This window comes from Platalea leucorodia (genome assembly GCF_965183815.1).
Source record: "Platalea leucorodia genome assembly, chromosome: 3".
Classification (NCBI taxonomy): domain Eukaryota; kingdom Metazoa; phylum Chordata; class Aves; order Pelecaniformes; family Threskiornithidae; genus Platalea; species Platalea leucorodia.
Genome location: NC_138825.1, coordinates 101,667,060 through 101,687,946, shown reverse-complemented (window position 1 = coordinate 101,687,946; position 20,887 = coordinate 101,667,060). Strand labels below are relative to the sequence as shown.

At 41.6% G+C, this 20,887-nt stretch overlaps 1 protein-coding gene across 1 annotated transcript; it reads left to right on the top strand.

Annotated features, from left to right (window-relative positions):
• Positions 1-1,473: 1,473 nt before the first annotated feature.
• LOC309587588 (elongin-A-like) lies at positions 1,474-20,668 on the top strand (the record flags this gene model as incomplete). Its single annotated transcript, XM_082305886.1, has 11 exons — positions 1,474-1,551; positions 8,854-8,910; positions 10,794-10,906; positions 12,012-12,660; positions 14,135-14,234; positions 15,085-15,258; positions 15,847-15,944; positions 16,757-16,937; positions 17,444-17,567; positions 20,272-20,384; positions 20,526-20,668. 11 exons carry the CDS (start codon positions 1,474-1,476, stop codon positions 20,585-20,587), a joined length of 1,749 nt encoding a protein of 582 aa, XP_082162012.1. The 3' UTR covers positions 20,588-20,668.
• Positions 20,669-20,887: the final 219 nt, after the last annotated feature.

Sequence of the window (20,887 nt, the reverse complement as noted above, 5' to 3'; positions counted from 1 at the left end):
GCTTGTGTGAGCAAGTGCAAATGACACTGATGCTAACGGTGTCCCGCTACCACCTGGTGCACCCCGGGGGCAGAGACCTCTCACAGCTTCTGCTGAGGCTGGCACGGCTGTACTGACGGACCCGCCTTGCTGCTCTTGCAGGGTAAGAGTACATGCCATGGCGTTTCTCGGGGCTGGCTGCTGTTCCCCCTGACTCACCTCCATGGGCTTACTTCAGTTACAGCTGTGCTTGTTCAGTACCACACTGCGTATTATTTAAATAAAGTCAAAAGAGGCAGAACAAAGAAAAGCAAAAAAAAAATAGTCTTTATTGTTGCTGATAGTTTGGTAGCAACCAACCAGGTCAGCTGCAGCTATCAGCAAACAACCCGGCAGGGATGAGCCCCTCTGGGTTGGGCCCTGTTGGCTGTGGTGGCCTTTGTGGGACAGGAGACCAGAGCTCAGGCCTGGGCCTGGGACGCGGCTGCCTGCACCGCCTGTCAGCAGGGCCCCGGTGTGGTTCAGGCCCTGGCCATCAACCCCCGTCCACGAAACCCCCGGGAAAGCTGACATAGGCGTGGGGCGGCTGGGAGGGCCCGGCGGCGCGGCAAGGGGCAGAAAGCCTGGGGGGAGCTGAGGAAATAGAATCATAGAATCGTTAAGGTTGGAAAAGGCCTCTGAGATCGAGTCCAGCCTGTTAACCTAACTGCCTGGTCCACCTCTAAAGCATGTCGCTAAGCACCACATCCACACGTTGTTCGAACACTTCCAGGGACTGTGATTGCACCCCTTCCCTGGGCAGTCTGTTCCAATGCCTAACCACTCTCTCCATGAAGAAATTTTTTCTCATATCTAATCTAAACCTTCCCTGGCACAACTTGAGGCCATTTCTTCTTATCCTGTTGCTTGTTACTTGGGAGAAGAAACTGACCCCCACCTCGCTACAACCTCCTTCCAGGTAGCTGTAGAGAGCAATAAGGTCTCCCCTCAGCCTCCTCTTCTCCAGACTAAACAACCCCAGCTCCCTCAGCTGCTCCTCGTAAGACTTGTGCTCCAGACCCTTCACCAGCTTCGTTGCCCTCCTCTGGACACACTCCAGCACCTCGATGTCCTTCTTGTAGTGAGGGGCCCAAAACTGAACACAGGACTCGAGGTGCAGCCTCACCAGTGCCGAGTCCAGGGGCACTATCACCTCCCTGGTCCTGCTGGCCACACTATTCCTGATACAAGCCAGGATGCCATTGGCCCTCTTGGCCCCCTGAGCACCCTGCTGGCTCATGTTCAGTGGTACCGGTGGCACCGGCAGGGACAGGGAGAGGCGCCGCCACGGGCCGGCGCTCCTGAGGCAGGGCCGGGCCGAGCCGGGCCTGGCCGCGGCGCCGCCTATGGCGCGGCGGGCGCCGCTACAAGAGGGGCGAGCGGGGGCTGAGCGGCCCGGGCCGCCGGCGGGACTGGGCGGGCGGCCGGGGCTGGGCGGGCAGCCGGCCCGGTGCCATGGCGGAGGGGCGGAGCGCCGCGCGGCGGGTGCTGGAGCTGAAGGAGCGGCTGGGCTGCGCGCAGGAGCCGGCGGAGGTACCCGCCCCGCCCCGCGGCCGCGCTGGCTCCGGCGGAGGAAGGCGGGGGCTCCACCCGGGGCCGTCAGGAGGCTGCCCCGGTCTCTTAACGTATACTATATATGTTTACGTGTCTATACGTAACGCAGCAGCGGTGCCGCTGGCGGGCGAAGCCGGCGGAGGCCGCTGGCCCTCGCCGGGCGGAGGAGATGCGGGCCCGCGTTGCCGCCCTCCTGTGTCCCCCCTCGGCGCTGGCTGCCGGCCCGGCCGAGCAGGGCGAGGGTGTCGCGGCTGGGCGCAGCCAGCTGGGCCGCCGAGGGGGAGCCTCCGTGCGAGACGCCGGCCCTGGGTCTCCATTTTGTTTCCCTCCCTTGCCATGACCGGGAGGGGTGGAAGGAGGGGTGGGCAGCGGCCAGGTCACGCGTGGTTGTTTCCCGGGTGGGTAAGGGCTGAAGCTTTCTGTGGGTTGCCAAGAGGCCCTGTGTGCCAGTCAGGTGAGGAGAAGGGCAACCAAATCTGGGTGCTATGGCGTTACATGTAACAGGTAACGCTGGTTGTGTGAAGTCTTGTTGGCGTGGCCAGAAGATCAAACCACAGCAGCTGGGGTGCCAATTTCTGTGCTCGTAAGAGGTTTTCTCAGTGAAATAGGTGTTTCTGCTTTGTTTTAACGGCATGCAGCAAGAGGAGCGGGAGCTGTCGCACCCTGCGTTGTTGTTATTCCTGGTGCGAGAACAAAGCTGCTCTTATCTCTGAAAGAAATTAAACAGCCTCTGTAGGATAGCAGGGCTGCTCGGTAGCTGCAAGGACTAGATAAGGAATCCTTGAAGCGAGCAACCATCAGCGGGGAGATGGATCAGAGCAGCCTACGGAAGCTGCGCTTGACACTGGAGGCACCGAGCGGCAGACGGGGAGATAAGCGCAGGCTCCAGGCCGAGGGGGGACGAAGACACCCTCGGTGCTCTGAGGGGCAGCCTGGGCTCTGAAGGGAATGGAAGCAAAGGAGTGTGTGCCAAACTGGCCTCGGTGTTTTATGGAGTAATAAATCGCATTTGACTGAAGAAGGTGTATTCAAAAGGGTGGGGGTTTTTTTGAGGATTGAATTCAGTTTGGAAGTACAGAATGCATTTGCCATGATAGATTTCTGAGGCATTAAAACCTGATGGTTTAAAGTTTGTGGAAGTATTTGGAGGCAGAGGGCAGCAGTAAAATTTAAGCTGTGTTGTATTTGGTAGTTAATGAACTTGAAAAGCTTAGTTATTGATCATATCTACTGTGTGTTTTCAAAGTGTGTGTGTATGCATATATAGGAAATACTGATTTTCTTAGCCAATAATGGTTTATCTTCCTGAATGCCAGTGCTGTAGGCTATATCTGTCCAAAATGCAAATATCTGTGCAGGTGCTTCTTCAGATGTTTTAATTTGCAGTTCAATGAACCTAAAATTTCTTCTTGTGCTACAGAAGTGATCAGATATTATAGTCTTTGGGGCTGGTGTTGATACAGTATTCTGAACAAGAGATTGAAAGGGAAAAGAAAGAAACAATTCTAGAGGTAATTAATTTTTAAGCGATCCCAAACCAGTAAGTTTCAAAACATTCAACTCAAGTGAAAAATGTGAATAGCCCTGGCAGATTTAGCTCTGTTAAGGGAGGAGATACGCAGCTGTTATGTGGCATGACTGCAGGCAGGTGCTGCATAAAATGGGACTAATGGTGGTGCTGCAGCACTTCTGCTGTCCCTGGTAAAACTGTGTCTAGTGGAATAGAAATATTTACAGATAACAGGGGCTAAGGAGTGGTAGGGGAAGTGAGAAACTGATAGCTGTAAATTGGCAGTCGTGAAATGTGCTGCTAATAACAGGTAAATCTAGTAATAGAAAATATATAGTTATCCTCTTTAAAGGCAAAGAGGAAAGGTTTAGGTATGTGTAGAAAGAATAATAAATCAACATTACAGATGTGTCTGTAGGCAAGTGTTGATGTTGTCATATATTTCTGTTCCATGTCTTGGCACTTCTTAATAATTGCTAAATACTTTCTGATCTGATAGTAATCAGGGAAGATGCAGAACACTGATTGTTCATGTCAAAAGCTGCTTAATGTGCGAGGTTTGATAGCTGCCCCAGTGAGTTTTCAGAGAGTTGACCAAAGAATGAACAGAACTAATGATTTAGGTATTGAATGATGCTCAAGGTACTAGGGAAGTTCAGCAGGACAGGGAAAAAAATACTGTGCTATTGTTTATGCAGGTAAATGAAAGGGTCTTCATTGACATTGATCATGAAGGAGCGTGTTGAACAGCTGCATGGTGTTGCATATGAGATGTAATTGGTGTAGAATTAAAGGATGATGCCATGATGCATGCCACTCGATGAGACTTTATGTTGATATGTACTGCCAAATTTATCTCAAATTATATTCAGCTGACACTAACTGTCATAAATATATGCAAGTCTCCTAAGGCATTTGACTTGCTTCTATATGATGCTGGTTACGGTAGCAATGTTATGGACCTGATGCAATACATAAAATGGATTTCAATTGCACTTATCAAAAATAAGTGCCAGACCTCATCAGAAAACAATGTTGATTTGTGGTTTTGGTTGTGGGTTTGTGGTGCCCTTTTTGGGGGGTGGGAGGTGATTATGCATCTGTTCTTGACCTGATGCTACTCAAATCTTTATTAATTTAGAAGACAACAAGCATTGTAGGGAAATACTATGAATACTGAAGTAATTTGTGTCAAATGAAGAGACTCTTCTAGAAACCAACTTTGATCGTGTGTTATTCATTTGAGCAACACGCATTTTAACACGGCTCAGTGGAAAGTCACAGCTAGGAGCTGTGAATATAGGTCACTCGGGATAGGAGACTGTATTTTGGAAAGCATTGACTCAGAAAATGATTTGGAGCTCTGATGTATTATCGGTTAAGCATGAAATTGCAGTACAATGCAGTGGCTTATGGAATAAGTGCTATCTTTGGGTAGCTTAGCAGGGTTATATTATTACTGCTATATAGTATTAGAGGGGCAATGACAGGAATATTATGTCCTGTTCTGGGGACTGTTTTTAAAAACAATGCTGCCAAGCTGGAAAGATGCTAAGACAGCTCGAAAATGACTCTCTGGCGAGCATAACTTACTGAAACTAAAGAACCAAGGTAAAGTGTGTGATTAGTGCTTACATTTCTGTGTTGTATAAGATGTTTGGAAGAAGATTCCTTTATTTAGCAGAAGGAGATCATGAGATTCAGTAGCTGAAAGCAAAACTAGACAATTTTTTTTAGGGAAACTTTTTTTTTTTTTTACTGAGGTCATAGGACTGACTCACTTGCGAATGTGTTGGATTTTTCTGACGTGTTGTCCTCAGAGTCCTGGTACTCTTTCAAATGAGCTGGTCTAGCTCAGCCAGAAGTTATGGACTTGATGTGGATTTACCACTTTGTGAAGTTTCACGGGCTCTGTTGTTAGAAGAGAACGGGCTAAATAATCATAAGGATCCCTTTGAGAGAGAGATGCAGCTAGTGAGCGAGGAAGAGGAGGGAAGTGAGCAAGGAAGAGACGGAAGGAAAGAAAGCAAGAAGGAGTTATTGTGGTGAAATGTTGAGTCAGTCCCTTGACCACAGGTGGCCTGGGGACCCATTAACGGGTCCCATCCTTCCTGAGGGTCCAGGCTCAGCTAGGAAAAGTGAGGTGACTGTACTGCACTCATAAAAGGGAGGCTGGAGCAGCACTGGTACAGTGGGAAGAGACCAAACTCAGTGCACCTGGGATCTGTTGTTATCACTCTGCTTTCAGTTTTGACTGTGGAAAATTTTGTTTGCTCACATGCTTCTTGCCAATTGTTCATTACCTTTACTCTCTGCTTTCTGAATGCCTGCCTGCTTTCCCTCCTCCACTTAGCTCACTCTTGCTCCTGTTGTCACCTTTGCTTTTGTCTCATGCTGGTATGTGTGTATTGGCTCTCAGTTTGTCCATAAGGCTCTGCTTCTGTTGTCTGTTTACATTGCATGAAGACCTGTGTCTTGGGCTTGCTTGGAATGCCATTTATTGGAAAAACAACAGTCCTAAAGGCTTTGACTCATCTGTACATCAGGATGTAATTAGGAATTGCATAGAACAGTTAAGGAATCATATATAGAAATAACTTTTATGTTCTTCGTAGTTTTTATGAAGTTTACCATATCTTTTAAAGTCAGTAAAGTTTTTCCATGAGGGTATAATTGGTAGTGGTATGCAAAGTAAAATAGTCTGAAAACCAGTGGAGGGTTACATATGTATTGTGCCTATAGGGAAGGACTTGGGGAAAAATTATTGGGTACAGTCCAGTGAGATAAGAAGAGCCAGATGGCCTACAAATGCTACAGTAAAAGATATGGTTAGAGCAAGGCACCTCAACAGTCAATCTTCATTTTGTTTTTGAAGGCCTGCTCAGAACAGACTTCAGATAAATACCTTTCTCTTTTTGCCTTATTTTATGTAATAAATGTAATGGTCTGCCATATAAATATAATGACACCAAAGTTTGTGTTTTTAACAAGCTTTAGTTTCAGTGACAGGCTTTACTATGCCTTATGTTTCACAATATACCTTTCTGTGGCCTTCACCAAAGTCTGATATCTATTGGAGCTTGGTATTTGTGCTTTAAATAGTAAACAGCCCCTCCTAGTCTTTAATAAGAAATCAAAACTCTCCAGCAAATAGGGTAAATACAAAGTTTCTCTGCTCTTACTGATGTTTGCCACAAATTACATTTGCTTGTTTCCTGATCGTGTCTGTAACTAAGTTTGGTTTTACATGCCAAGGGCTCGGAGGTGGGCGATTCCTACCGGCAGGCTGGATGCTGCCGTTTACATTGCCCAGTTACAGTACAAGGCTAATGGAGCTCTCTCCTTTGGTAGTCCTGTACATGCATAGCTGCCGATCTCGCCGCAGCCTAAGCGGCTCCCTGCTTTTGAGAGATCAGGATCGCTTCTCCTAAAAGAATTGTCAGAATGTTTGATTGATGCTTTCTGTTTTCTTTTTAATGAAATCCTCTTTGTTTGTCTTAATTTGCCAAATGTGATATACTTTCTGAGAAAGCAAATTAAACAGTGTGGTCTTTGGTTTAGAAAACTTTGTAAGTTTTGTCTTTCATTAAAATGTGTTGACTGTTTTCAGACATGCTTGTCATCTAGGTACTTTTGTAATTTAGCCTGTTTTGAAGTTGCATGAATAGTAATTGCCTGCTCCCTGAACCTCCTCTTCTGGAATGAACTCAGCTTTATGAATTAACTTAGTCTAAAATCCATCAAGAAGAAATGCTCAAAACCCCCATTCTCCTTGCAGCTTGATTAAAAACATCTTTTAGTATTCTTCCATGTATAGGATTCTTTGGGCTATAGGATTTATTCCAGTGTTTTGCACTGCTTGAGTATCTAGTCATCCTATATAGCACAATATATCTCCTCAGCAATGGGTTATGTCCTTTTGATGGCAAAATAAATTAAATGAATGGGGATATATTTTTTAATTAAACAAGAAAATTAGCTAACCTGGCACTGATAACAGAATTTCTAGTGATTTTGATTAATATTGTAACCAATTATTTGTTTTACTTAAGCATCTTTGCAACATGCTTCCTGATGGGGATGATTTAGAAAGTCTTCAGCTCACAAAATACATAGTCTATACCTGTGAAGTGTCTGAAAAAAGTTAAATGTTAAGCTTGTGTTGTCCTCAAAAGGAAGAGTAGTTCTCTTGAGATGCAAAGCTGTTTTTAACTTCATTGCATATATTGTTGACTCAACTTGCTTGCTCAGGGAGTATCTTACCCTTAAACAGGAGATAAGCAGAACTTCACATGGCTTTCATACTCGTTCCAAAATTTTGGTCAGGAAGCTTTTTTGTAGGCATTTTGTAGTTAGCTGAACTTTTTGGGAGAAAGTTGATTTGTTACTGCTGGTCCTAGGTGTATTTATTATTGTTACAGCTTTTCTCATGTTTTCCCAGGCTGTGAAGCATTTCTTATGTACTTCTCTAGGTCTCAAACACTATTGCAGGGTGGATGATTTACAGGAAGACCTGCATGCCAGGCACATAGATAGTGGCCGCTGTACACAAAGAAATTCAGTGTCAAGTGTGGGATTCCACTACTAATGCATTATAGGAACAATGAAACTCAGAACAATAGTAGAGAAAAATATCCCCCCAGTGCTATTTGTAAATTGTTTCAAGTTTGCTGCTCACTTATTTTAGTACCTCTTCTACCTCCTGCAACATCATTTCAGAAGCAGTGTCTAATATGATACATGACAGTTCATCAGTTATTTAAGTTATCATAGCTGTTATTCTAGTTAAAATGTTTCTGGGTAGTCTGTTTTGCATTCCTGCAGGTTCCTGCCATTGACTTTAGAAGTGGCAATGATCTGAAAAACTTGATTAGTATTCCAGGCTTTGTGAAAGCCTTAAGAAATGCTGTTGCTTCAGTTCCATACTAATCCTGTGATCTACCTAACATAGCTTTATGGAAGTTTGTGAAATATAAGGCAAATTGCTTGTGTGTGGTCAAGTGCAACACTCTGGGGTGCTGTACACCCATTGCCACAGAAATTGTATCATATTGCCAAAGAAATTTATACTCTGCTTATAAATGGGACTTCTGTGTTATTAAAACACTTCTCATAGGAAGATAAGCCATTTTGTGTTTGAAAAATTCTTTCCTGCTTTGATGGAAATGTTGAGTTTTTTAACAGGTGTACACTTTGTCAGTGCGAAACAAAACAGCTGTTCTAGCTTGAGCTCATTTTGTTAATATACGAATTGCAGTTAAGTTTTCAAAACCTTATTTTTTGCAAACTCGGCTCCTACCAGCTCTGTTGTCCTTTCTTGGCCTGGGCTGATGGATTGGTGCTGCTGACTGGGAGACCTGCTGGGAGACTTGCTGCTTTTTGCATGGTGCTGGTTCTGCGTAACGCAGTTTTTTCTATCAGCTCTGTGACAAATGAGGGTCACTGCTACATGAGGAATGTGGGCATATATATGTAGCCTGTACTACTGTATTATTGATCTTTAATGTAATCTCTGTAGTGGTAAATTCATACCTAGTGGATTTTCTGGTGTTACTGAAATTGGGGGGTTGGCAGAACCGTACTAGTTCACAGCACAAACTTCAGGGACAGCCCTGATGTGCAGTAGAGGAGTGCTTACCTTTTCCTGGAGTTACTGGATATTCCTCTTAACACTATTGAGTATTTTTGGATTAAACATGTGAATGAGGATGAGAAAAATAGAATAAAACTTATGAATATTTGTTTAAAAAAAATCTAATGTTTCCTTCCAGATTATAGAAACACTTAAGGTACTACAGGATTTGAATATATCACTGGATATTCTAGTGGTAAGTGACCAATAATACAATAAACTCTTCTGTAGTGAATTACTGTGTAAATGTCAGGGGTCTGTAATCATAGAAGCAGTGAACATTGTTGTGTTTTGTAATGACTCTTAATCACGATTTGTTTAGAGCTCTGTAGAAGGAACCATGGAGCCTTTTCCAAAAGCCAGCTGGAAGCTGGGCATACAATTTGACAAATGCAGTATTATGCCAACAGTGATAGTACTGCGCAGGCATCTGAGCATATAGAGAACACTTTGCTACTCGGGGTTGGTTTCTTATCACTGTAAAACTGCTTTCAAGTCAATGCTTAAGAAAAAGCAAATATGGGTGAACCATTCTTTAGGTCAGTTGTCTAAATCTTCTGTCTTTTGTTAGCAGCTAAAGGTTAGTTTCTTGCATTTAAAGAGCAGGCATCCCAAGTTATAGAGTAAGGATACTTGTGACTTGTATCCTTATCCAAGCTGCATCCTATCAAATTTTATAGTAGAAATTCTCACGCTAGTCTGTGGCGCTTCTAGTTATTACGAGCAATGTGTCTGTATTTTGGGAAGAAGAAAAATGTGGGGTTTGTGAGAGTTCTTTGACGAGTAAGAGGAAGAATATGGTAATTAAGATATTTGGCTGGCCTATTCAGGCAAAAAGGCATTTGCCTGCCTAAACACAGGTAGACTTCTACTGGAATACGGCAATATTTGTGTATTTTTATTGGAAAACAAAATAATCTCATATTGCAATTAGTTTTTTAAAATGACAAAGGGCTTCTGCAGACAATTAATGTTCCCAACAGACTTGCATGTTTTATAATGTGACAGACTTGGATGGAAGCCTTCAAGTCAAATAGAGGAAAGAGATGTCTTACAAATGAGGACTCCACATATTTTTAACACATGAAGAACATAAATGGCTTTAGGAAATGATCCCACTAAATTTCTTACATCTATTTGCAATACACTGACCTACCAAACCAGTATTGCTAAAATTATACAGAAGTTAAATCTCCTTAAAGTGAAATTAAGGAAGCCCTTTCTAAGGTGGGAGCCAATTATGTGGGAGTAGCATGTGTATAGCTCTTGCTCAGACTTCACAGAAGTATCATTTCAGTAGTTAGCAAGAGCATTAACAGGCTGCTGCTAACCTAGTGAATTCTAGGTTTTGTATGTATCTTAAAAGGGAGAGTTCGTGAATCAGAGATACTTACTGATAATACAGGATTAAAAAAAAAATCACCTGTGACACTTATATACACTTAAAGGCTGCAAGATAGTTATGCTTAAACAACATAAAACTCACTAGAGCAAGATTTGAAGGCACAATGGTAATGTGAAAATAATTGTACTGGGGGAAAACAGAAAATGACAGGTTTTAAATGTCAAGGGTTCCCCCCCGGCCCCGTGGCTGAAACTGAGACTGAGTTTAGTCATATGAACTCTGCTCCTCTGACCCCTCTACCCCATACTAATCCTGGTTGAGATGCATTTTAGATTACGATACGTCCATCATATGTGCTAACATGCTAAAATGTACCTGCATAAGGCTAAAGGGAATTTGAATTGATTAATCTAATTCACTGGGGCAGTATGGATTTTGTGGGCATAAGCATTCGAGCCAAGTGAAATTCCTGAAATACATACATTTAATGGAGGAAAATGACTTGGTTTTATGAATTAAGACTGCATTTTGTTCCCTGTACTTGGTTATAAATATTTACCTTTTCTTCAGTTCTGTTTGAAGTCTAAAGAGTGCAATTTTTATTATTTCCTTAGCTGCCGTAAGACTTCTCTGACTACTAGGCTAGTACAGTTTGTAGCAGTTTTAGAGAAGGTTTTATTTGGGTTGATAGTTGTGATTTATTCTGCCCATCTTTCTTGCACTGTTTTGAACAGGAAACTGGCATAGGCAAAACAGTTAACAGTTTTAGGAAGCATGCCGCTGCTGGGAATGTAGCTAAAACCCTGGTAAAACAATGGAAAAAACTTATTCTTCCAGAAAATAAAAGGTAGGTGTGAACTAACTTTTAGCAAAAAGTTTATTATCCTGTGGTTTAACTTTATAAAATACAGCTTGGAAAGCTTAGGAAAGTGTTTGGAATGACAAATGTGCATTAGGACAAATGCATAAATTGAATGGAAGAAATGAGTCTGTGTCTTATAAAATATCAGAAAACAAATCACAGCAACAAGTATTGGTCAGTTAGCTAGCCAGCACTCAAAGACTTCAACTGTCTTTTTTTGACTGGCACAAATTCTTAGGTCCCAGCTGATGCAAGTGGGCCTAAGCCAGTGATGGGCACTGCTCTGCATTTCTTCAGGGAAGTGGGAAGCTTGCTCTTTCTTCCCCGAGTGGTGGTGAAATGAGGCAGCTTTCCAGTGGTTTGGTTGTATAGAGAGCTTTCCTATAATGTTCTTGTGGACTGAGAGGGGCTTCCAGTATTGGAGGAGTCACACTGAAGAGATGTGATTTCTTCCTAGAATAAAGCAGCCACCACTGCCATGGCCAGGCTGACTGTGCTTTAGATGTTTTGCAGACCTCCAACAACTTGAGGCAGTTGAGCTGAGAAAGCCAAAGGTTTAAATGAATTTATTCATTCATGTGTGTTTTAAGTCTAAAGTTGTTCAAACAATAGGAAAGTGAAATACCAGAACCTGTGATAAGCAAAGCATGAAGGGTGACCTGTTGTAATCTGTATCACCTACAGAACATGGCGTAAATTCTCTGTCTCCTTGTTAGTTCAAGTACCACATCTGTGTTATAAAGCATGCAGGGAAACTTGTGTAAAAGGTGGTATCCAACACATTATAAGGGAATACTACTGTTGGGCATGTTTTCCTACTGATGGTTACATCTGTACTTTCACTTGTCTTGCTGTCAATTCTTGTTGCAGTATTTAGCAGTGCTGGACCCAAGAGCTGCTTCTCTGGGATTCTGTACTGGTTATGGAAGAATAAGACCACAGCAGAGCACAGTTCTGGGTCTTGTAAAATTATGACACATAGTGTGATTTAATGCTTTTAGTTTTACTAATGTAGGTAAAAAGATTGATTGTTCAAGAATTTAGCATCATATATAGCATGGGATGTGATATTTTTTTTTTAATGTTGCAGTGGTCACAGAGGAAGAAGACAAAATACTGAAAAAGAAAAAGATGAGACAAAATCTTCCATTTCCAAGGAGATTAAGCCTTCAGAGAAGTCCAAAGCATCTGTACTGGCTTCCAGAAGTTCCAATAGCGTTCCCATTTCTAAAAAGTTGAATAAGCAGCATACTTGTAGTGAAAAGACCCACCAAAGTAGAGATTCTGAGTCTCAAAAAGAATGTGATAATAAAGAATGTAGCAGCAGTGGTTCTAAGCATGCTTCCCAGGGTACCAATCCTCAAGCTAAAGAAAGTGATTTCAAAGAGACAACGTCCACAGACAGCAAGAAAGTTTCAGAAAAGCAGTGTTCCTCTGTAGCCAATAAAGACTTATCACCCCTGAAGGAAAAGCTTAGTAAGGATGCTTCCAAACAGAGAAATCCTAAGCGTGCGAAGAAACCAAAACAAAAACTTGTCGTAAAAAGCAAAGCCGAATTACCTAGTGATGAGGAATTTGAGCCCCCTACTATGTCCTTTGAATCTTATCTTAATTATGACCAGGTTACCAAAAAAAGAAAGAGGAAGGCTTGTCCTACTTCAAAATTTTCTCATGCAAAAAAGGGAGAGGAAGATGTAAAAAAATGTGAGGATGATCAATCAGAAACTCCCAATAAAAAGGTAAACCTCTGCGTGGTTGAGATAATAGCAAATAAACTGCAGACAAATAAGTGCTTTGGTCTCTTATTTTCAGTGAAATTCAGCTGTATTTATCTTAGCAACAGATTGCATAGCTCTGACATATCAGCTGCATTGCAATTGCCAATAATTGCAATAATTGGGGCAAAAAAAAAAAGGTTGTTTATTGCTTACTGGCTGTTTACAATTGACTTGTCTTGTATTTTTAGGATTATTTCCAATATGGCAATGGTCTTTGATCTATATCAGCTAATCTGCTTTTTACGTGCAAAATAAAGGTCCTTACCTTTGGAAAGATGTCCCCTTCCATTTTTGACCAGCCTGGTTTGTGACTGTAGCAGCTGTTTGTGTATAGCACAGTTGTGTTGTCAGACACTGTGGTTCTTTAATAGTGAGTGTTAAAGTCTGCAGTGGAACTGAACTTTCTTCTTTTAATGCATTGAAGTAAGCCACAGTATTGCATATAAAAAATAGCTTATACATGTTTGTAATGAGAGCTATCCTAGTCCCTTGAAGTGGAAGAAGCTTAAGTAGCTCCTCTGAGCCAAGGTAGATCTAAACATGTGTATTAATTAGACTTTTAAATGAAGTCCTTTTGTGCACTGGGAATTAGAGGTCTCTTCAGTCTTTTATCTTTACTGTGATGTGAAAGCTCCAGGCTTTCTTTATTGTGCAATTTATCTGCGATCTGAATGTGGTATCTTTTGTCCCAAATGGAGAAATATTAATGTAGAGGCTTGTGTATGATACTCTAGCATAAACTGTTTGAGGGAAGATCTTGGATGTTCAAGCAGTTGTGAAAAGTTATTAAAGATGCTGAAATGGAGTTCAGGGAGATGCAGGTTTTGGGCTGTAAGTGCCTGGCTTACAATTGGAGGACACCTGAGACCCAATTTAGATGTTGCACATAATGCTGAGCATTTATAGGGACCTGTACTTACCAGACTGCTGCATCTTTAAATCCCTTTTTAAGGGGTTATCTGTGAAAATTTTAGGCTAAGTGGCTTATCCAGCACAATATAGGAGACTCGATAGGACTAGGTATAAAGCTATTTCTTGTCTTTCAGGATGGCATTTAGTTTGCCTTTAAACATTTAACTGTGGTTTTGTCATCTTGCAGTTTTGTCTCATTTACTGCATGCCTCTAACCTCAATAGTGATTTATCTGAAAGCCTGTTAGCAGAACACATCTGCTCCATTCTTTAATCTCTTTTTATGCACTGATTGCAGATATCCCACTAAGTTCCTTTTGTGATGCAGTCTTGGTAAGTAGAGTATGAAAGGATACACTGAAAAGTAATCCAGTGAGTAAATTTTAAGTGCAGAAAAGCAATAATTCTAGTTATCCTAGTTAACTTTGGGGTTTGCTTAAGTTTTTTTTTTTTGTAGCTTATTTTAAGCCTCAGTAAAGCCAAATTTGTAATGTTTTAAGCGATGTTTCCTTGACTGTGCACAGGCCAAGGTGGCATCCCTCCAAGATCTTCTTAATACTCCACTGCCTAAATTTCTGACAGGCGTCTCAATCTCATCTCCCCCATATGCTGCAGACTTTAAAGGTAAGTAGTATGCAAGGCTGATAAATGTGAAACAGTGCAGGTTTACAGCTCTATGTAGAGACATCTTTATCCACTTTCCTAATGAACTGTATTGGCTTATTTCTCCATGGCAAAGAAATGCCTGACCTTCACTTTCTCGTCTGTAGAAATCATGTTGAAGCTGAAGGGAGTTATAAAGGCTTCCCTCTTATGGCTTGCTGAATAAAGAAATACTGTGGAAGGTTACCACGGCTGTAGAGAAGGCATAGATCAGGTGGTAGTTCTACAGGTTCTGTTTATCTTTGTTCCTGTCTATACCTTAGAGCAGGCAAAGCCTTGGTAGAAATTATCTTGGATAAAACAAATGCAGGAAGCACTAGGTGTAGTTTCGGCATAGGAACTTGCTAGCATCTTTACAGGTAGGTGACACAAAGTGCAAGTGGTTCCCCCAGCAGCTCTTGTGAGGTTTCAGTGGTTTTGTATCACTCTGGTCTTGAAACGTCACTGCTATTGCAGCTTCTGGCTTCTCTAGGATAACTCAGGAAGATCGATAATGTGCTGTAGACTGGTAACAGAGTAATCTAGATGTGAATACAGCTCATGAAGACCTGAGATAAATAATGTAAGGGTGGTTTGAGTTGGTGCAGCTCACTTGCAACGTACATGCTGTCTTGGTGTTAGGTGAGGACGAATGGACTTTTGCAACATATAGTATGTGTAAGGGCCCCAAACTATAATGTGGTAACTTTGTGTTTCAAGAAAAATGAATATACATGTGTCCTACCAGCTGTGTTTCTAGCAAAGCTGAATGTTTAAAGCATTGTAAAATGTCAGGAGGTAAAGGAAACCCTGCTTGATGTTTTGTTTGCAGCTTCTCTAGCACCTGTTGTAGAAGCACCCCAGCAAGTCAGTGAGACAGTTCAATTCACAGGACGGAGACTGAACTCTAAAATGCAAGTTTACTCCGGCTCTAAAACAGTCTGTCTTTCAAAGATGCTTACGCTGTATGAACAGTGCATCCGTGTGCTTCAAAATAATATTGATTGTGAGTACTTGAAGGGATTTGTAGCAGGCTGTGCCTGAGAGTGTATCAGATTTCTTTTTTCTCCATGCCAATAACTGGCCTACTAAAAGATATTGCCCCTCCCTACAATGGCAACTCAGAGCAGGGTGAAAGGCACTTAAAAGAATGGATTTGTGTCCATGCTAAGAAGTAGTTTTGTTTTGAAAGCTTACCTTTTTTGAAGTTCCAATTTTAGTTAAAATATAATGTCCTCTAAATTATAAGCCAAAAAGCCTGCTGATTTTTTCCCCCCTCAAAGATGTTTGTTTACATAAATTAGAATGAATGATCAAGAAATTGTTTATTCTCTTGTGCAGGCAGAGGGGAGTGATGCACATTGGTAAAGATGGGGCAATAGCTATTCAAAGATGCTTTCTCCATCCTCAAATATAACTGCCAGTCAGTACAGAACTGCTGATTTATAAATGTTTTCATAGCTTGACTTCAAAACATGTGTTCTGTTAGTGCTTGCTAAAATTAATTTGTATTTTATTTTTAAACTGTTTGGTGAGTGGTGTTACCCACTGAGTTAAATAAATGAGATACTGAAAATACTGTCCTCTTTTGTAGCACTACATGAAGTAGGAGGTGTGCCCTTTGAAATTCTTGAGCCTGTGCTAACACGTTGCACGCCAGAGCAGTTGTTTCGAATAGAGGAATTTAACCCGGTAAATTCTGCCTTGTTAAATTCAGGGAACCATGGAGGATGAAGCATCTGTTTCTGCCCTCCTTGCACCCTTTTTGATAAAGATTCTCCACGGGCTACACTGGTTTTCTGTCTTGCATACTTACTGCTTTGAATTCAGCTGTCATTATCAAGCCTCCCTTTCTCAAGTGTCAGTATTTAAAGCATTTGGGAGAGTTATTACTGATGACTAAGTGAAAGCCAGTGTGGTAGAAAAGTATGTTGGTTTCTGAAAACAAGCAAAAAAAAAAACCACAGTATTTACCACTGAAATAGCTGGGAAAGTCATAATAGAACCAACTGTTTTCAAGTTACAAACTGTTAAGGCTGCAAAGCATACCAATCAGGAAGTATTTGGGGTGAGATTTAATGTGTGTGGTAGATAAGAAGTCTACACTGTTAAGACTTCAGCTCCACGATGCATTTGGACACCGAGATTCTGAGTGTGTAGCACTTTGTAGTGCAAGTTGGCCACTTCTCTGTGTGCCTAAAGTTGAGAGCTGGTGTGGCCTGAGCCTGTGTTGGAAACACAAGTGTAGCCTGTAAGCATGGCTCATTAACTCAAATACAGAGCTCTGCTATTTGAAGCTGTGTGATTTCTAGGCTGAAGTCAGCATCTCTGCATGGTGTTGCTACGCTCTGTGTTGGGATTACCTGTGAGAGCATGTGTGGTGGGATTTGTTCTGCACCTTTCTCCACTGAGGGACGGGGCTTTGTCTACCGGCTCAGCTAACAGGTACTCTTGAAAATGTTATTTTTAAATCTTTGATTTAAGATATCTTGTGTCGAAACTAGACGTTTACAGAAGAGTCGGACCACTTGTGGAAGAAACACTGCCAGAGAGATTTTAGAAGTGAGAGCCTCCTGGAATATGAGTCCTGGCGTGAAATGTACTTGAGACTGTTCAATCAGAGAGAAGAAAAACTGAAGATGCTTACAAAAAACATTCTTTCAGCTCAGTCTGAGAAACCAAAAGGTAAAATCTGTGGTTAGCTTTTCCACTTACAGAACCCAGTCTCTTCTGCTATTGTTGACACTTACTATGTAGGCTTTAGTGGTTTTATTTGCACTGAGCACTGATGCTGTATCTCTAGGAGAAGACATCAAAAAAGAACACTGTTCCTTTTAATTTACAAGTTGCTCAAAAAATAAATGCATGCATTAATACAATACATTAATGCATAATACTTGCAGCATACAGGAGACAAACCTTACTTGTTAGACTGAGGATTCTAAGCAACAATGCAAAGAGTACAAATGTAATTACAAATACCAAAGTTATTATGAAGAAATGCTGTATGCAGCCTGTATATGATTTGCTATGGTTCAGTTACTACTTTGGTACCATATTCTGCTTTTCTGAATTATTTTTTTCCCCAATTTAAACCTAGAAATTGCTACACAACCATATTATCAACTGAGTTTTGAACATAAAGGGGGAAAAAAAAGTCACATATCCTCTGCTTCTTGCTGCTGTATTAGGGCGGCAAGTAAAAATGGCTTATGTGACCAGTGCAGCAAAACCACCCAGGAACATTCGCCGACAGCAAGAAATCCATGGGACAGCAGGACCTGTTGCCCAACTTCATCCGATAGAGAAGTGCAAGTAAGTGTTCTGTACTATACTTTTAATTTGAGTTTAGATGTCTTTGTCAGTACAAAAGCTTGCTGGCAAAATATTTTTGAAGTTATAAATAGCTCTCTGCTTTACTTTCCTTTTTTAAGCAGCTAGTGGCTAGAAACTAACTTGCCTTTTAAGTCTTGCATGCTCCTCTGCTGTGTATGCATTGTCATCACACATTTCCCCGAAGCGCCAGTGATGAATTCGCCCTCCCACTGGAGAGTGAGTGGACGCTGTTGTTTTTCTGCAGATTACACTAATGCTGCCTGACATCCTGGGGAGGTTCCAGTGTTGATGTTTCATGTTTATAAACCTGCCTAGTAGCCTCACATGTTCTCCTGATTTCATAAAATCCCAGTCAGCTGTCCAGAGTGATATGGCTGGCCAGAGTGAATCTCAACAGCTTTTAATACTCTTGATTGTGGGTTTCTGCTTTGGCAGCTTTTAAAGGAGTGTCTGGAACAGTCAGTCTGTGGCAGTAGCCAACACTAATCACCGGAGGGACAGAAAACTGAGGTTCCTCAAATGTTACCTTTGTACAGTACAGAGCCAAATTTTCTTTGTGACATCTTAGTTCAGAGTAGTTCAACAGCCACGAGAACCAAAGTTGAGATGTGATGTTTGTCCTACCGTTCCTGCCAGCCTCGTGAACTCTTGTGTCCAAGAGGATGGCTGCAACAGGGAGATAAACCAGCTGTAGCTGTAGCTACCTCTTCTTCCCTTCTCAGCTATCTGAAGACAAACTGCTGTTTTTTACTGTTTGAATTTCTGTTCTTGTCTGAAAGAAAAAATCAGCAGTTTGATTCAGAAGCAGTCCATGGGTTGATGAGTCCACATGCCAGCAGCTGGACCATAGAAGCTATGGAGAGTGTTCATACTGCCTGAACGTGGGTATATTAAGCCGTGGTCACTTACTCTGCTGTGGCTGCTGGTGAGCATGGTGCCCTCCCTTGTACCCATTGCCTGTGGTTGTTCCCACGTTGGCATAACTGCTCTGCAACTAGCTCTCAAAATTATCCCTCTGGGGAGGTGGCAGGTGGAACATTTTTCATTAATCTGAATTAGGGAACAGTTATGCAGGTTGACAAGTATGTGAGTGGATAGTGACAGATAGCTGGGAACAGGGAGGATAAAACTTAAGTTGTTGCAAATGTGATGCAAGACTGACTTATTATAGCTGAACATGTCAGGAGAGTCATTTTAAGTTGTTTCTGTTCTGATGCTGTAGTGCCTGCAGTTGTGCTGAGTAACTGTTCCATCTTAGGCACATGAACTAGATACTGAACGGACCTGGGTATTGGGAGGGGTGGGGTGGGGATGGATACATGACCCTACAAAACCATGGGAAACTGTTTTCTCTGAATTTCAGGAGCTTGATGTAGTCAAGCAGCCTCAACTCTGCTCAAGATGGTGGTGGTATGGGGCAGGAACGACAGCTTGGATGTAGGAACTTCTTAAAATAGCTTTTACACCAGATATGATGGTTTTGTAGCTGTACCTTTAGCTGATTAAATTAGGAAGCTTCTTTCCATACTGTTGCTGTTTTCCATACTGTTGTCCCCCACCAAGGCAGTAGCTTAAAGCACTTTGAGTTAGGCTGTTGCTTTCAGTTGCCCTGTGGGAGGTTGTATATGTATTGTGACACACTAGCCTTCCAGTTTAGGTGCTTCAGGTACAGTAATGTAAATGTCCTTTCTGCTCCAGTAGTCTCTCAACCAGTAACTGAATGATGTACTCAAAGGCCCGCATATTTTTTTTTCTCAGGCATGTTAAATCGGGAAGAACTGCTGTTGTGTGAAAGAAGCCGTAAGAGGGTTGTTGCTTTGCCTTCTTGAGGAACAAGAGTTTGTTTAGGCATGATGAGTTTAACTTCATTGTTTTGACCATGTCCTCTGAAAACCTGTCGGTTTTGCCGATTGTGGAATTTGTTCAGCTGTACTCTTTGCTGAAGAAGCTGTTTTTGCAGGAGCTACAAACGTCCTATAGCAGACGTGCAGATCCCTAGCAGGCTGCTGTTTGCAGTTCAGCATGCAGCAGGATACAATAACTGGCAGCAGACGTCAGTGACTGGCTCTGAGGCGTACAAGGCTGCCCGGCTTTAATGACACTTTAATGCTGTGTTGGTTTAACTGTCTTTAGCAGTAGGCATCAGCTCTGTATCTGTGACTGACTCAGTCCTTGTCCTGTTGATTGAGGATCCCAACCTAATATTTAGGGTTAGTTATTGTGCCTTTTCCTAGACATTCCTACTTTTTTAAAAAAAAAAAAAAAAAGAAAACTTTTGTAATTTGCTCTCATTTTCTGGCAGAGAGCTAGTTAGCAGTTCAGCAGTGTTCAGAGGAAAATAAACACAAAGAGCAAAGTAGAACACAGGGCATCATGAATCACAATGGTATTGCTAAACATTTTGATCTCTCACAAATTCTGAGAGAAATAAGGTGTATCCAATCTAATAAATGGAAAATTTGTGCAAGAATGGAAATGGACAAGATGACCACCTGAGGTCCCTTCTAACCTGTGGTACGTTTAAAAATCATAGAATAATTCAGAACTGACTTGTTAAAATCCTGTCATTGAGATGTAAAGTCTTAAATGTTTGTGATCAGTTGTTTTGTCTCCAAAATGAGCCAGAACAAATGGTAGTTTCATATCAAAAGCTAACTTTTTTCTTATTTCCTTGTTTTAAAAGAACAAGGATTCCAGAAAGCAGAGACAGAAATAATGCATCATCAAATCTGATCCCTACTAGCAACAGTGGAAGCTCAAGCGTCATTAATCAAGATGGAAAGAAGCCTATCAAAAGTAAATGGAATTTCCTAAGATTATCAAGATAACTTTTTAACTTGCTGTCTTATTAATATATGCATAATATTATGCTAATACCATTTTAAGTCACTCACTGCTGTAATCCTAACTGGTCTCTTCTTTTTGTTGTTATTGAAGAAATTGCACCAATCATGAGGAAAACTTTGAAAGCATTGAAGAATAGAGCTGGACGACGATAAAATGAGGCTGCATGTTTGAAGCTTATGTGACTATATCATGCTACAGCTAATGAAAGTAATGTTAATGTAAACACTCTTCAACTTGCCTTAGTTAAAATAGTTATGAAATATTGCACGGGCAAAAGATTTGCAATAAAATTGAAACATCTGAATCTTTTCATACTGCTGCTTTCTTATTTATGAATGAGGAAAACTGAATTGAAATAAGGTCAGTACACAATAATGACAAATCAGTTTATATGGACTTTTATAGATGCTGTCTCTATCAGTTTATGTACATGTTTGCATCAGCTTTTCATA